Source organism: Falco peregrinus, chromosome 11 (genome assembly GCF_023634155.1).
Source record: "Falco peregrinus isolate bFalPer1 chromosome 11, bFalPer1.pri, whole genome shotgun sequence".
Taxonomy (NCBI): Eukaryota; Metazoa; Chordata; class Aves; order Falconiformes; family Falconidae; genus Falco; species Falco peregrinus.
Genome location: NC_073731.1, coordinates 17536648 through 17551620, shown reverse-complemented (window position 1 = coordinate 17551620; position 14973 = coordinate 17536648). Strand labels below are relative to the sequence as shown.

At 42.9% G+C, this 14973-nt stretch overlaps 1 protein-coding gene across 4 annotated transcripts in view; it reads right to left on the bottom strand.

Annotated features, from left to right (window-relative positions):
- Positions 1-9366, bottom strand: part of SRBD1 (S1 RNA binding domain 1) — a 128394-nt gene extending 119028 nt beyond the window's left edge. For 3 of the 4 annotated variants that reach the window (XM_055816359.1, XM_055816361.1, XM_055816362.1), the window contains exons 1-6: positions 9264-9366; positions 7862-8000; positions 3428-3621; positions 2030-2112; positions 1434-1599; positions 108-467 (exon numbers count right to left, since the gene is read on the bottom strand). In XM_055816359.1, the coding sequence (XP_055672334.1) occupies positions 108-467; positions 1434-1599; positions 2030-2112 (609 nt within the window). In that variant the 5' untranslated portion in view covers positions 3428-3621; positions 7862-8000; positions 9264-9366. Of the gene's footprint in view, positions 1-107; positions 468-1433; positions 1600-2029; positions 2113-3427; positions 3622-7861; positions 8001-9216 lie in introns of all 4 variants that reach the window. The other variant, XM_055816360.1, reaches the window with a different exon arrangement.
- Between the last annotated feature and the right edge of the window lie 5607 nt (positions 9367-14973).

Below are 14973 nucleotides of genomic sequence, written 5' to 3'. Positions count from 1 at the left end.
ACTCCAACTGATGCCAAGAGGACTGAAATTGTATGTTAAGATTCTAAGTGCTAATTATGCAGGAAATTGTTTTGTTGATACCTCAAGAAAAGGAAAAGGTCTCATACCTGTACAATATCCCAGTTCATTTCAAATTCTTCTTTTACTTTGTTGCCTCCTAGATTTTTAACTGGCCTTCCTTCAGGACATGTAGTTGACTTAATCTTTTTAAAAGGTGGTTCATCAAATGCCAAATCCTCAGATTTCTCGTGTTTCACTTGATTTCCCACTATAGGAACACTTGTTGAGGGTTTTTCATCACTTTCTAAACTCTTTACATTCTTCCCTTGGAATGAATTTATTTCTGTTTTTTTAGGCACTACTGGCTTTTGATGTAAAGTTTCTGGTTTAGTGCCTACATCTTCTTCCTTCGGTTTTAAAAGCTGTATTCTATTATCTTCTGCAGGAGCAACAGGCAAAGATACATCCTGCCAAAAAAGGCATTGAAAGAGTATTAAGCGTTGACTGTTACAAACTGGTTCAACATTTCAATTAACACCTAGGAAGACTTGATACCAGACATCATTTTCCCAAGTGACATCTCTGTCTGGCAGCAAAATGCCAAGCCAGACATTGAGTAATGTGAAGTGTATTTTGCATGGAAGAAAAGATACAAACATACGCAGCAGAACTGCTATTTAAAAGAGCAAATAAAATTAGCCTGGAAAGACTTTATTTGGGCTCTCCTTCAGAAGAGACTGACCTACAGCCCTTGCCTCCACTCATCTCAACAAATCGGGGAACAGCAGAGCAGGAAAGCACTCTTCTAATCAGGTGTTAGGTGCAGCACAGGAACTGGAACTGAGATTTGGTCTGCCAAGATCTAGTTTAATCTTGGACAAGCCACACCATCTTTCCTGAATTTCGCCAGAGAACATCATCTTCACAAGCCAGAAGGACTGGCTTCTGTCATGACCTGACCATCTTTGACAGAAGTGTGCCTGACAGAAGTGCATCTTATATCCATCATAATAAAACTACAATCCTTACTGAGTCAAACAGCCATGCAAGGAAACATAAGTGCAGGCCTTCTTTTTGTTGTGGTTCCCAGCTGGTGAAAAGGTAGAAGACATCAAAGGTACAACACAGAAACCAGAGATATTAGTGTTTAGTTTTCATTATACAAAGAAGAACAGATGTATTTATTTTCATTTTAAAAGAGATCTCCAGGGAAAACCATGTCCCATTATCATTGGTCAAAATTTTAAAGGAAGGCACTTAGATCTGGGACACTTAAATATATAAGAAAGCCACATTTATCAAACATACTGAATATTCACAGTAACAGTAGAATCATATGAGCTGATCAGACTCAGGCAACCAAGTGAACCGGAATTGGGAAAACTCTGCTCATGTTACTTGCCAACCACAGTCTCCTGCTTACAGGTACTCACCATTTCCTCTTTTATTGCTACCTTCTTGACTTTCTTCCTGGCTACAGCTGACCGTGGAGCAGCAGCTTTTTTAGGTTTTGCCTCATTTTTCTTTGGCAATCTAGGTCTCTTGGCAATTTTGCTTTTTGGCTCCCATGCCTCCTCTTCCTCCTCTGATTCAGAGCTCCTGAAAAACAAAGGAGAGAACAATATTGATTATGAGAATAATAATAAAAAAAAATACATAAGCAAGCCAGTCTGAGTGTTTTCTGACATGAAAGGAAGTGAACAGGAAAAATTAGCAGAAAGGTAGGCAGTCTCAAATACAGGTCTTTCACGCTATTGCAGAGTGAATGGCTGGAACAATTTACCAAGCCTTCCTGAACCTGGTCACGGGGATGTGTACACACCTGATTCTGTTTCAACACAAGGCAATTCAGTTTCACCCTATCTTCACTGTGATCATGAAACAGCACAAGTAATTTGTGTTTTATTTTGAAGTTTTGTGCATTTAAGCTTTTTAATCAACCTCTCAGAAACTGAGTGCTGCTCTTACGCAATCTCTCATGCTTATCATAAACCTTAAAAAAATCCTAAGGAAACAAAAAAAACCTTACGAATCAAGAAATGAAGGTAGTTCATTGTCTTCTGATGTAAGGACTTTGGCTTCAGATTTCACCCTCCTCGGCAGAGAAGACATCTGAAACAGAGGCAAGAAGAGAGAAATAGAACATTTGGTTGAAGTTGTATTCTTTTATTCAGCCCTTTAACTTACTGCCAAGTATGTCCTCAAAATGTCTTCACCCATCACAAAATCCTCCTCTAGAGCACGTTTGGATTTCTTAGTATCCAGAGAATTTAGGCCACAGCAGCACACATTCAACGATCTTTTCAACTGAGCAAACAGACCATCCAGCGCTACAGCCTCTGAAATTATTTTCCTCTTCAAATGGAGGTAATTATTTGGCCTGCATGTAAAGCTATCCTAGCAAAAGGAGTTCTGGTTCTCAGCCATATTATTGGGTGTCACTTATATACTATGCCAGTCTTTCCTCCATCTATCTAAGAAGCACAGAAAATAAAAATAAAATGTAGTAAAGTGAGCTCATATATGGTTTGATACAAACAGGACTCTAAGAAGATTGTCCATTTTGATCTGGAATTTCACCTTTAAAGACTCTCTGTTGTTCGTATGTGTAATAAATGATTTTGAAAGAGCTGCTCATTAGCATATAGAAAGTATATAAAACAATTACCAAGAGTAAAAAGGGAAGGCATAGACTTTCTCTTGACCCAAGATTCACACCTACAATAGCCGTATTTCAGTTAACCAAGTATAGACTTTTTGGTAATAGCTGAGCCCATGAATTTCAATAATCACATTTGACAGTTTTAGAGAATTTTCAGTACCCTCGAAATTCTACCTGCCAGAAAATTAAAATTAAAAAAAAACCAAAAAACCAAAAACACCATAAAGCATTTCTGTAACTATAATACTCTTAAACACATTTTACCTTTATCTGGTAGAATTTCATCATTCTTCACATTATATTCTCTAACTTTTTGCACTTTGACCTTTGACCCACGCTTACTACTGCAATGCAAGCCTTATAGTCCCATGTTTGCACATACAGACTGGATAAGCATTTTGCAGAGTCCTATTCAACTCAAGGGTGAAATACTCTTTAATCCAGCTTCATTCTGGCCTCTGTTCAGGCACTAGAAGCATAACTATTGTTATAAATGGCTTTCAGCAAGTTTTCCTTGTAAAGCAGCACCAGAATTTCAGCGACAATTTTCAGCACCGCAGCAGGAGGACTGTTGAGGCCCACATTACATAGCACTAGCTGTTAGCTAGCTTGCCAAACACCACCTTGTAGCGACCATCACAGTCAGTAACAGGTCAGCATTTCTGTGCTGTTCCACTAGCCGAAATCCCATTCTGTGACTGGTTAGAATACGCATCTACCACAGGAAAACAGAAATCTCCACACAAACAAAAAAAAATTACTCACCTTATTAGCTTCCCAGGTGACTTTTTACTGTCAGTTCTGAGACACCTGCAACTTCACCCAGCCACTCTGCTTCTCTGTTTTCCTTCGCTTTTTACACCTGAACAGTCATTATCGTAGTCCTGAATTAATTATTTATTTCTTCCTATTACCTCAGAGGCAGAAAATAATGTTTCCATTTTATATTGTGCTTCAACCTGTGAATGGGAGAAACAAGAAACATTATTAACGTTTCCAAAACCAAGAGTTCCAGAGCTGGGTAACATCTGAGCCAGATGGATCTCTGATCCCTTTTTTTCAGGCAATGGGACACTTTTCACATGGTTGGGTCCCACAGTTCTCTGTCTTCAAACAAGGTTTTCATCTCACAATATCATTATCTGCCACACTTCTCCAGCTAGTTCAGCTAGCTGAGTATTTTTCAGTATTCCAGGCAATTTTGGAAACCGATGATCAGTTTTTTAAACACTAACCAGCTTCTTCATAGTTACCCACTGAATCATAGCAAGGAAGAAGGAAAAAGCCAACATGCATGTTCTCTCACCAGAGGTCTGTATTGCCTCTATGTAACACCACCCTGTAAACTTCCCTGCCAGTTCTGAACACTCAGTATATCACCACAATAGTTTTGGGGCTTACTCAAAAGCCCAGGTAAAAAGAAAGCCTCACCTGGAAGGTCTTTTTTCTGCTAACTTTTCCCTCTCACCTCAAGCAGTCAAGGTCAGGGTCCCAAAATATCTCAACATTTGTATTGTTAGATTAAGTAAGATTACAGCAACAGTAAAGTTAATTGTACTTCCTGCCATCCAACATTGGTGGCTGATTTAACTCTTTATATCAGCATAAGAACAGGAAACGAGCTCCTTGGTTTATGACACCAGGCGTTTTCCATATTCTTCATGAACAGATTGGTTTTCGCTCCTACATCCTTAAATCGGAGTCTAGTTTTCTTCATACAGTGCACTGAGTGAAGCAGAACTACCATACCAGCAGAAGAAAGCAGCAAATAGACTAGTAAGTGACATGCTATAATACTAAGTCTTTCTGGGACACTTCAATGTTTGTTTGTTTTTTTCTTTTGATTGCTCGGATTTTCGACTTCAAAAAATCATTAGATCATCTTTTGAGTGTTTGTTGTCCTTCAGAAAGCTCAAAAAACATCAAACATGTTTGATCCAAAAGATCAAAGTAGTTAAGACCAGCACAGAATCTGTCCTTTGTCCCACTCATCAATATTGTGTCAGTTCTGACAAGCACATAGTAAGTCGGGACTGTCCTCAGATATATAAACTCCAGCTTTAATTATTTTATTAACCTAAATTTTCTTGAGAAGAGTGGTAACTTAGTTCCTAAAGGCTTTTGTACCTGCACTTAAATTTAATTTGAACTAAGATGAGATGTGAATTTAAAGCATAAAACTTATCTGAGAATAACTCTGCATGAACAGACAAGCCATGGTCAGAAGCCAAAATGGAGTTCTACAGCTCAAAATGAAAGCCCAATACCAAAAAGCATCTGTGAGACTGACATCAAACATGGGGTATTGCAAAGGGGAAAAAAAAAAAAAAAAAAAAAGTCATGATATTTGACTGTAAGGTGGGGCGAAGTTATAACCACCTCCCCTTCTAATAATGCATACAACAAACCGTATTTCATATTTGTAGAACAAGAACCTTACACTTGCCATGTATATTCTTTTTGTTTACAAGGAATCATTTTTTTATTTGAATTCACAAAAGTACTTCTGATTTGAATCCAAATTACTAGACAGCTGTCTGTGAAATTTTCCTCCTGAGCTGCCTGCGCTAGGGTGTGCTAACACCTACAGTTAATGACTAAGAAAAACAGTTCTGTGATTCACTGCAGAGGGGGAGGCAGGGAAGAGGAGGAAAAAGCAACAAGTCTAAATGCCACTGATGATGATGAATAACTATTACAGTTTTTTTAAAAAAAAAAATAAAAAATAAAAAAAAAAATCTTAGAGATAGTCCCCAAAGGCAGGCAGGAAGACCCAAGAAACAGGCTGTAGAAAAAGCCAACTACAAAGGTGAAAAATTAAGAGTAACCAGTTTATACCGGAGTCAGGTCAGAGCAAACATTTCTCCTTTCCTGCATCTGTATTCACTATTGCTGTATGTTATTGCAGGCATTCACACTGCTCAGCATCTCCTGTACTTAGCACCTGAAGGAAGTAAACGTGCAGTATCCAGTGACGTGCACAAGTTACCCAGGCACCCTGTGCAGGATTTCACTGGACTATCGACTGGCATACTGAACTCCTGCAAGCTCTGTTCTATCAGCTCTCCTCAAATCCAAGGCTAGCAAACTTCCATGTAACATATGCTAACACATTTTTTCCTTATTTTATGTACATTGCCGGAAATTTTGCCTTAATTTTTAAAAATGTTGTTCTTTGAGAAAAAGAATTCTTAACAATCGTCTCACCAACAGTATTTTACTTCCATGCCAGGCAACACTAGCTAGGCCCTGGAAACTTTGGCCTTGCCCACATACTTAAGCTCCCAACTCCTGTTTCATTTCAGATCTGTCCACATACGATCTTTTGCTCCTGTGTGAAAGGCTGAAACCTGAATACTGAATCTTCACACTAGACCCTTGATCTTCTATTCAAGGGAATCAAAACTCTTCTGCTTGTCCATCTCCCAAATGACAGCAGGCAGCATGAAACATCATTGCTTGGAACACCCAAATTCTCTTTGCTTCACACACTCAATAATCACTAAATTTGCTTCTCCACAAAACCCAAAACAGTTATAGCGTATTCTTCAAAAGTACTTCTCACTTAAAAATGAAGGAGGACTTTGCAGAGCTATTATACAGTCCAGTGAAGAAGAGCTGAAACCATTTAAATTACTGCTATTGCATAAAAATGTATCTCCCAGGTCTACTCTTCAAACAGTTTGGCATCAGTTTTGTTGCCAGTTCTTTTGTTCCCACCACTTCTATTCTCTGCATTCAGTGCAGAGCTCCGCAACACGCTAGACCTATCCTGATGGCTGTCTTCTCCCTGCCTCTCAGCAACTCATTAAAATAAGGCTACTGTAGTTTGGTGTTGGGCCACACCAAGAACAAAGAAGAGTGACAGGGTAGCTCTTGTTATACTTCACTGTACAGAATCCTGATATGGGTATGCATAAACCAGACATTGCTCTGGTCTCTCTCCCCAAATAGGAGTTCTAGGCTGCATGTAGAACAGAAGTAGGTTGAGGCTTTAAAGGCCTTATTACGTTAAGGAGCAATCCAAGTCTCATTTAGAGACTGAAACCATCTTCAACCTCCCTATTCGTGCAAAGGTACCACCCATTAAAGGTAAATTTTGTATGTGAATCCAGGTGGCATAAGCAACTGTTTGCAGAAATAAAAGTAACTAGATGAAAAAACACTATTCCCTCCCCTTTCTCCCAAAACATCAAAAAATCCCTGCACTAGCGCAAGACTATGTTTTGTAGCTCCATGATTTGAGCAACAATTTTCTAAGTCAGAAATTGCTCCAGTAATCTTAATAGACTTTGACATCTTCTACAGGGCACTTAAGAAAAAAATTGCATTGAACATTTGAAAGTTACAGAAAAGATCATACTTCCACAGTATAATCAAAGGAATATCATTATGGCAAATTTAAAACTCATAACCTTACTACACTAGGTCACATAAATCCCTCATGACTACAGAAATACAAAACTGAGTATCAACAAAGTCTACTGCACCTTACAACTCAATCAAATAGATTTCTTTTACCTGAAGGTACAGGATTTGAAAAAAACCCAAACATCAAAACACCACAACACAGAACCAATGAAACACACCACTACCACACATATACTTGGAAATTAATTTCATTTCAGTAACTGCAAAAAATCCCTTCCCAGCAGAAAAGGACACAGAAACTTCTAAAGCTCTTTTGCAATTGAAGTAATGTGTTCCTTCCAAGAAGGAAATTGTCTATCCAGGAAGATATTCAAACTTTGCTCTGCAGCCTTTGCTTCACTAGCATGAATAAAATAGCAAGGATAATAGAATTTTGCATTTTAGTTTCTTCTTAAATCAAATAGTACTAGCCAAACGACAGTTTGTAACACCATCAAGCATCTGGGGCATGACATAGAAAGCACTACGAATCCCACATGACAAGTAAATTTCAGACCATTATCAGTAGCAGCAGAATGGCCCACTTCAGTATTTACACATAGGCTCTAAACAGTTGATTTTGCTTGTCATTTTAAGACACCTCCATCGTATGCCAGAGTAACATCCTAAGAAGAAATCAAAGTGTGAGCGTATTGTCAACAGCAAAGGTGAAACAAAATGCCAGACAGATCAACGGTGGAGACTTGTATGGAAATTGTTCTATCACTCCAGAAGCTTTTTATCACCTATAACAACCAAGCTGTACTTCAAAATCTAAATCCAACTTACTGTAATCCTCTCGAGGTTAAAACCTTGTAGAACTCAGAGCAGCTGGTGCAGTAGATTCCCAAGGACTTTTCCTGCACAAAGCCAGTCAGGCCTGCCTGGACAAAGGAGTTGCAAACACAGCAGAAGACTCCAGTGCTAACTGGAAAATTACAGCCAGAAAGAAAGGGAGAGACACACAGGGTACACACATACAGCAAAACAGCCCCCAGTGTTAATTGAAAAGGTGTAAGTCTGGTAGGAGTACCACTTACTGCTACTACTTACAGAAGTACCACCAAAACTGCAAACCACAAAGCCTGTACCCTTACAAAGCACACTCTCCTCCAAGCCTGTTCCTGTAACTTATAGTGGTCCCACTGGGGAAAAGGAACAGCCTGCATTATGCAGCAGCCTGTTGCATATGAACCAGAATGAGGTTTGTGCAGGAAGGGGGATGGGACAAACACTTCCCATGCATTTTTTTTAATCCATTTACCTCAAACCACCTATGAAAATAGACAACTTTATCTGAAGTCAGAGGGATCTGCTTCACATTCAGTAACAGGCTGCTGCACCATGTGCAGCTACTCCAACCCACCAACCTAGTCATACAGTTAACACTCCCGTGCAGCTTAATTCAATGGGATATATTCGCCCCTGAAGGATGCGGAAGGTGCACATCTGTTCCACATGGCGACATGGGGGTTATCACACCTTTAACACACGTTTTGGAATCTTGCAGTCACAAGGGGAGTTGAGAGTAAAGTGCTGCTTGTGTTTCGGTGACTCACTACCCTCCAAATCGTTGCTTTTTGGCCCAGCAACGTGACTGAGCTTAAGATACACTTTACTATTCTCCCGCAGGCGACACCCTGCTCTCCTCAGACCCGCTGGCAGCGCTCGGGAGGAAGGACCAACAGGTAAATTTCACCCTCCTCGCCTGGAAGGGCGTCAGTTTCCAGGCAGAGCCACGGGGCAGGTCACCTCACCGCGCCCCGCTGCCCCCACGGCAGGCGGCGGGCAGGGAGCATCCCGGCGGAGGCCGGCAGCCCCGCACCCCCCGCCCCAGCGCCAGCCCCGGGGCCCCCCCCGGTCCCCACGGCGCTGCCGCCCGCGTCCCCGGTCCCGCTGACCCGCCCCCGCCGCTCCCGCACAGCGGGGCCCCGGGCACCGTGCCAGGGGAGACCCGAGCAACCCTTCGCCCCCGGGCCGGGGGCGGGCAGGGCGCAGACACGGTGGCCCGGGAACAAGATGGGTCGTTTCTACCCGAGCAACCGAGACAACAGGAGACCCCCTCGCTGCCGGCGCGGCGCGGCCCGGCACAGAGGACGCCGGGGCGAGCGCAGCCCCGCAGGTCGCTGCTCACCCTGCCTCACCCTCGGCCCGGGCCCGGCGAGGGGCGGGAGGCTCCCCCAGACGTTACCCCCTGCTGCCGGCTGCCGCGTTTGAAAGGGCCGCCAGGGCAACCATGGCGGAGTCGCCCTCCCGACGCGCCGCGGGGAGGAGCAGGAAGCGGCAGCCCCGCCGCGCCGCAGGAAGCGGGCACCGACAGGGGGCGGGGGCGGCCGCGCCCGCTCCCACGGACCCGGCCGGACCCGCCCCGTCCCCACCGCCCCGCGGCGCCCGCCAGAAGCGGAGGGGCTGCCGGGCGGCGGGGTCGGGGGGTTCCTGGGCTGGCCGTGCTTACCGTGCAGCCCCGCTGCCCTCCCGCTGCCGGCGGGATACGGCCGGGCGGCGCCGCCAGGTGGCGCTGGAGCGGCGGCCGCGGCGTGAGTGTGGCGCGGGCCCGGGCGCGGAGGGCCGCGGTGGCAGGGCCGGTGCCGGCGGCGGGCAGGGCGGGAGCCCAGAGCCCGTGCGGCTGTGGGAGTCTCTCGCCCCGCCAGAGCAGACCTGGGCCACGGGGCCGGGCCAGGCCGGATCCCCCCGCCTGCTCAGGCGGGCCTGGGCTGCAGGGCTCCCCGGGGAGGGCCGCACGCAGCCCGTGGTGACGGTCGGCTCCCTTCTGCCCCTCGTGTTGGTGCCCCCCCTCGCCGTGAGGGGTGAGGGGCCCGCGCCTGCCGCCCTGCGAGCCGTCAGCCGCCGTCACTTAAACCGGGGACAAAGAGTGGGGCTGCAGTGTCTAGGTTCAGTTCTGGGTTGGTGGGAGTTTGAAAGGTGTTGGAAACATTTCCAGTGCTTTTTTTCTAGCCAACCCCCCCCACACACACACACTGTAATGTGGGGCTCGTTATTTTTCACAGGGGGGCTGGGAAATGGAAATCACATTTGTGTAAAGCTGAGGTACCGGGCCAAGGCTGGCCACAGAAGACACAGAAATAAAAACGTGTCCTTTAAGCCCACTGGGTAGGTCAGAGTATGTACATCTACATACACATAGGATGTTTGTATTCCCCTACCCACACAGACTAGAACTTGCATTGTTTGTCCTTATAGCTATAAATATTTGTGCTCCAGTGCTGGAAATGATGTCCAAGTGTCAGCTGCCCATCTTAAGGCTTAACGTAAAGTTACATCTCCCTGCAATCTCCACGTGTTCCTTTTTCATCTCTATCCACCAAGTTAACATTCAGAAGGATGCTGTGAAGCCCATCTCATGCATGAAGTGTAATGGCTGCTGGTTTCTGGGGCCATCACTAGAAGAGTGAAACAAGTGGGCTGTAATGCTAAAGCTGCCTTTCGAGCTTCCATTACCCTAAAAGGTCTTCTGCTTTGTATCATAAATATTTGTAACTTGTGGTCATAACTACCAGCCAGCTCCTCCAGCCTTGGAACGGCAACGTCTTAAATGTAACTAAGGTGTAATAAACTTAAATAATTCATAATTTTTCATCTTGACTGTATAATAAATGCATGTTTAACGGTCTGGAATTACTTCAAACACAGTAATGTTCAATGCAGTCTCTCTCTTCCCGTGAAGTTTACCTGACCTCTGTAGCTTTCAGGGGCCCAGAGAGAGACTTATGCACATACTTGTCTTTATGCATGGGGTTGTATCTCTGGTGCCAAATCTTCAGCTGATATAAACTGTCATAGCTCTGTTGATTTAAATAGGCCTGTGATTTACACAAGTTGAGGATCTGACTCACAGACCTCAATAAGACTGTTCACGTCTTTAAAGGTAATCGAGTGTGTAAGTGTTTGCAGGCTCGGAGCTGGTTCACTTGGAATTTTGTCCTAGTAAGAGCTAAGCAAAGGGTAGTTTAGTCTAATACTAGGGAAATATCCATTGCTAAGGCTGAGCTGTTGCAATTTAACCAGCTAATGTCATACGTATGAAATCGTGTTAGAACGTCAGACAGTTTTTCAGCTAAACCCCTGTCATTTATAATAGGTAGGGTTCTGATTTTTTTGTATTTTGGACCAGATGCTGCTCTTATGCCAATGTGAAAACAAACTTTAAATATAGGAACTCAGTGGACTATATAACTAAGGACAAAAGGTTGTGACTATAAATAGCTTTAAAATCATATTTAAATACTTGGTCTGATTATATTTTGTAATACAGCGAAACTTTGTGCAGAATATAAAAATACTGCCTGTGTCATCTGATTCCTTTGATGCACTGCATTAAAATTCCTACGTCTAAGTACATATCATGGAGTCAACTTTATTTCTCTTCTATTAATAGTTTGAAATTAGGTCACTGTTCTTCTAAGGATGGGCTAAGCCTGTACAACTCATTTTAAGGAAATTAACTATATAAAATTGTTTGGAGATTTTTTTCATGCTCACCTACAGTGATACCATTCCTTATCTATAGTCAGTAATTTTACTGTCTGTTCTGATATATATGCATTCTATGCTAGCAGGGTTATTTTAGATTTGTTTATAGAGACCCCTGCTGCAAAAGATTAAGACTGACATGTCTCTAAACTTTTAAAAAGGCATTTACCCAATTATTTCAGAGTTCAGTTCAAAAGAACTAACCAGTTGTAAATCCAATTAGATATATAAAATGTGAAACTACCTAATTTGGATATTTTTCAATAAAGTTAGTCTAATCATACAAGGCTTTTTTCCTCTCTTACATGTGTAGGATTTACTTTCTAGTACAATGCAATGTAGTTACAAAATGAAATAGCTTTTCATTTCCCAAATGGAATTCTTGTTCTTTGTGCCACTGTTTTTTCAGAAGGGCTAGATTTGACACTAATAAATCATTTTCTGAACTGCTGCACATTAATGTTTTCAGAGCTCAGCTCAGGAAAGCACATGCTTACATTTATCTCTCTCCAGGATAGCGAAATAGTAAAAAAGGAGATTAAAGCATAGGACTAAGTTTAAACACAGATTACCCCTCTGGTTTCAGAAGGACTTAAGTCTCAGACTTATTCCAGTATTGCCCTGAATAGAATGCTTTCCCAAGCTTGGGCTTAAAAATTCCTCAGCACAAGGTATGTGCATGTGCTCTTTTACAAGCAAAAGGTCCACCTATGCTCTGTGCTGGCAAAAAAAGCTGTGTAGCCATAGCTAGTGCAGCATTAACCTGAACTAATGGGCCCTGCTAATGGAGAGCACATGAGCTCCAGCTTTATGCTGTTACAGCTTCCTAGCACTCTGCAGCCCGGACAAATGAGCATATACTTGCTTGCAAAAGATACGCCAGCTATAACTGTGGTAAAATCTCTCATCTGTGTATTAGTACAAGTGTTATCACACAAATACATATGCCTAATATGTTTTTTTAAAGCTGTGTTTAAAAGTATTATTTAGGCTGCAAAGCCAAGCAGAAAGCCATGCTTAGACGTCGTTGTGTAATTTTTGTACTGCCCTTTGTACAAATATTTACTGATGAATGGAAGCATCCCATGGATAATTGTGAGACTAGCACAGTGAAATAACCACAAGGAGGCAGAATGAAAATCTGACAAGCAACCTGAATTGTCCCTTTCCCCTGCACTGAGTCCCTCCATGTTGCATTCTCAGCAGCATACTCCTATGGCTGAGTGCAATTTCCTAAGTCTGATAGAAAGGTGAAAGCCAAACTGGTTGCAGCTGTCCCATATCCTATATTATCAGTGGGGATTGAAAACCATATCTTTTCTATGGTAGCCATAGTTCAATATAACACCAGTCAATTTTTTCATTTTAGTGTAAGGTTATGGGTCCTAACAGTGGTCAGTGGGAAGAAACTCAGCATAGCTGCATTTCTTTCTCTTTTTCTGGGAGCCAGAAAACTGATGCCACCTGAAATGTCAGGAAGTGAGGTGAGCCATTGGGGCAATCTGCTGGGTCTTCCTCTCTCCTCCTTGAGAGCTGGAGGAAATCCAGTCCCTCGCAGTGTTCCCAAAAATTTGCCATTGGAGGCAGATGTGGCATTACTTACGGTATGAGAGTGCAACCTGGTTCTTGGCCATGTTGCGGGAACATGCTGAGGGTCATATGGTCTGTACTCAGGCTTCATAAAGAATGTAATCCATACTCCTCTGTTTCCTACATCAGCAGTTTGGCAGCTTGGGAGTTAGCTTCTTCTGCAGCCATTACTGCTGTTTTGGTGATGGTGTGAGCTGAATCATGAGATGCTCATGTGTTTTGCTATCAGCTTGGCAGACTGACAAGAGTTTTCATGGGAGTACAACTGGGAGATTTTTAACAGTCCATTTCTCAGCAAAAGGTGACAACATGTAACGACATAAAGATATATGTACATAGAGGAGGCCAGAAAGACAGGAAAATTCTGCTGGTGCCCTTTGCTTGTCAGACACTGGAAGGCCCCAGTCCAGAAGTAAGATAACTGCATGAACCTAAGCTAGTGAGCACTACTGAGAGGCAGAATATGTTAATTTGGGCATGGTGCCACATTAACATGACTCTACATCTTCCAGATGGAGGCTAGCTTATGTCTGGGCAGCTCAGAGCATGAGCAGAGTTTGCTTGTATCTGTTCGCACCTGTCTGCGTGGCCCTGCAAAAGAAAAAGCAGTAATTTTCCAATTAATTAGCAAAGGCCTTTTGCAAACAAAGCAGACAAAAGAGCATCTGCAAAAAAAAAAAAAAAAATGCCCTGCTTTAAAACCTCAATTTATTTCTGTCTACAAGGCCTAGAAGAACATGGCCAGTGTTAAGTCTACTATCCATCTTGCCAATATATTCCTAAAGTGCTTTTATAATACCCATCTGGTTCTGTTTTCTTCTGTTTCTTCCTGCCTTGTATTTATATAGAAAGGTCTCTGAGAAAGAGACCATCTCACTGCCTGTGTTTGTACAAAAATACAGAGTGATGGCACCGTCCTCTGTGCCTCTGACTCCTAAACACTGCTGTGTGTCCAGCAGTGGTGTGGGTAATCTCTATTAAGTAACCATTTTATTTAGGCTGATAGAAACGTCAATCAGCAGAAGCAGAGATCTGTCAGGAAATAGTCTGCACTGTATTCATGTTTTCTACTTGTCAGCTGGACAAAACACTATTATTTTTATTTTGTTTGGTAGTGAGTACTTGTAAATGGAAGTTCCATGTCGCTGTTACTTTTGCCACTACTGCAAGCTTATTGCTTTGGTCAGATAGTTAGACCCTACTTTAGCTTAAGCCCTGCCTGTCCAGGGTACTAACGTGACCTCCACCGTCACAGACTTTGAGTGCCCCACAGTCTTCACAGTATTTATCATGATACCTCATAAAAATGAGGGTCCTCTATGCTCAGATCCAAAGTTTCACTTTGAAGAAGACACTGCAACCAACTTTCCTAGTTGAGCCAGCTACTGAGTCTACCGGCCATTGCTGTGTAATTGCTCAGTATGTGTTTACGGTAGCTCTTCTTTGGGTGTGGATGACACAGGGAGCATGGTCCATATAATGTAGAGTCCCTACGCACATATAGGATGAAACACCTATTGTCAGAATGTGTTCAAAGATCTTCTGAATTGCTCCAAGAAAGCACTGGTATTTGTCCCTGCAGCCTTGTTGTTTCCCTGTTGTGAAGGCCAAAAGCACAGACAAATTACGTGTCTTGTGCAAAGGCAGAGAACCATATTCTTTGATGTGTATCTTCAAAATCCATTGATATTCCATACATGTTCCGTTACCTGTACGGCTGCAGAGAGGAAGATAGTGTGGCTCGTCTCTCACTTAATCTAGCAACTGTTTTGCAGAATTACTCCTGAAGCTCCGTTACGTGCTAATATGCCTAATCTATA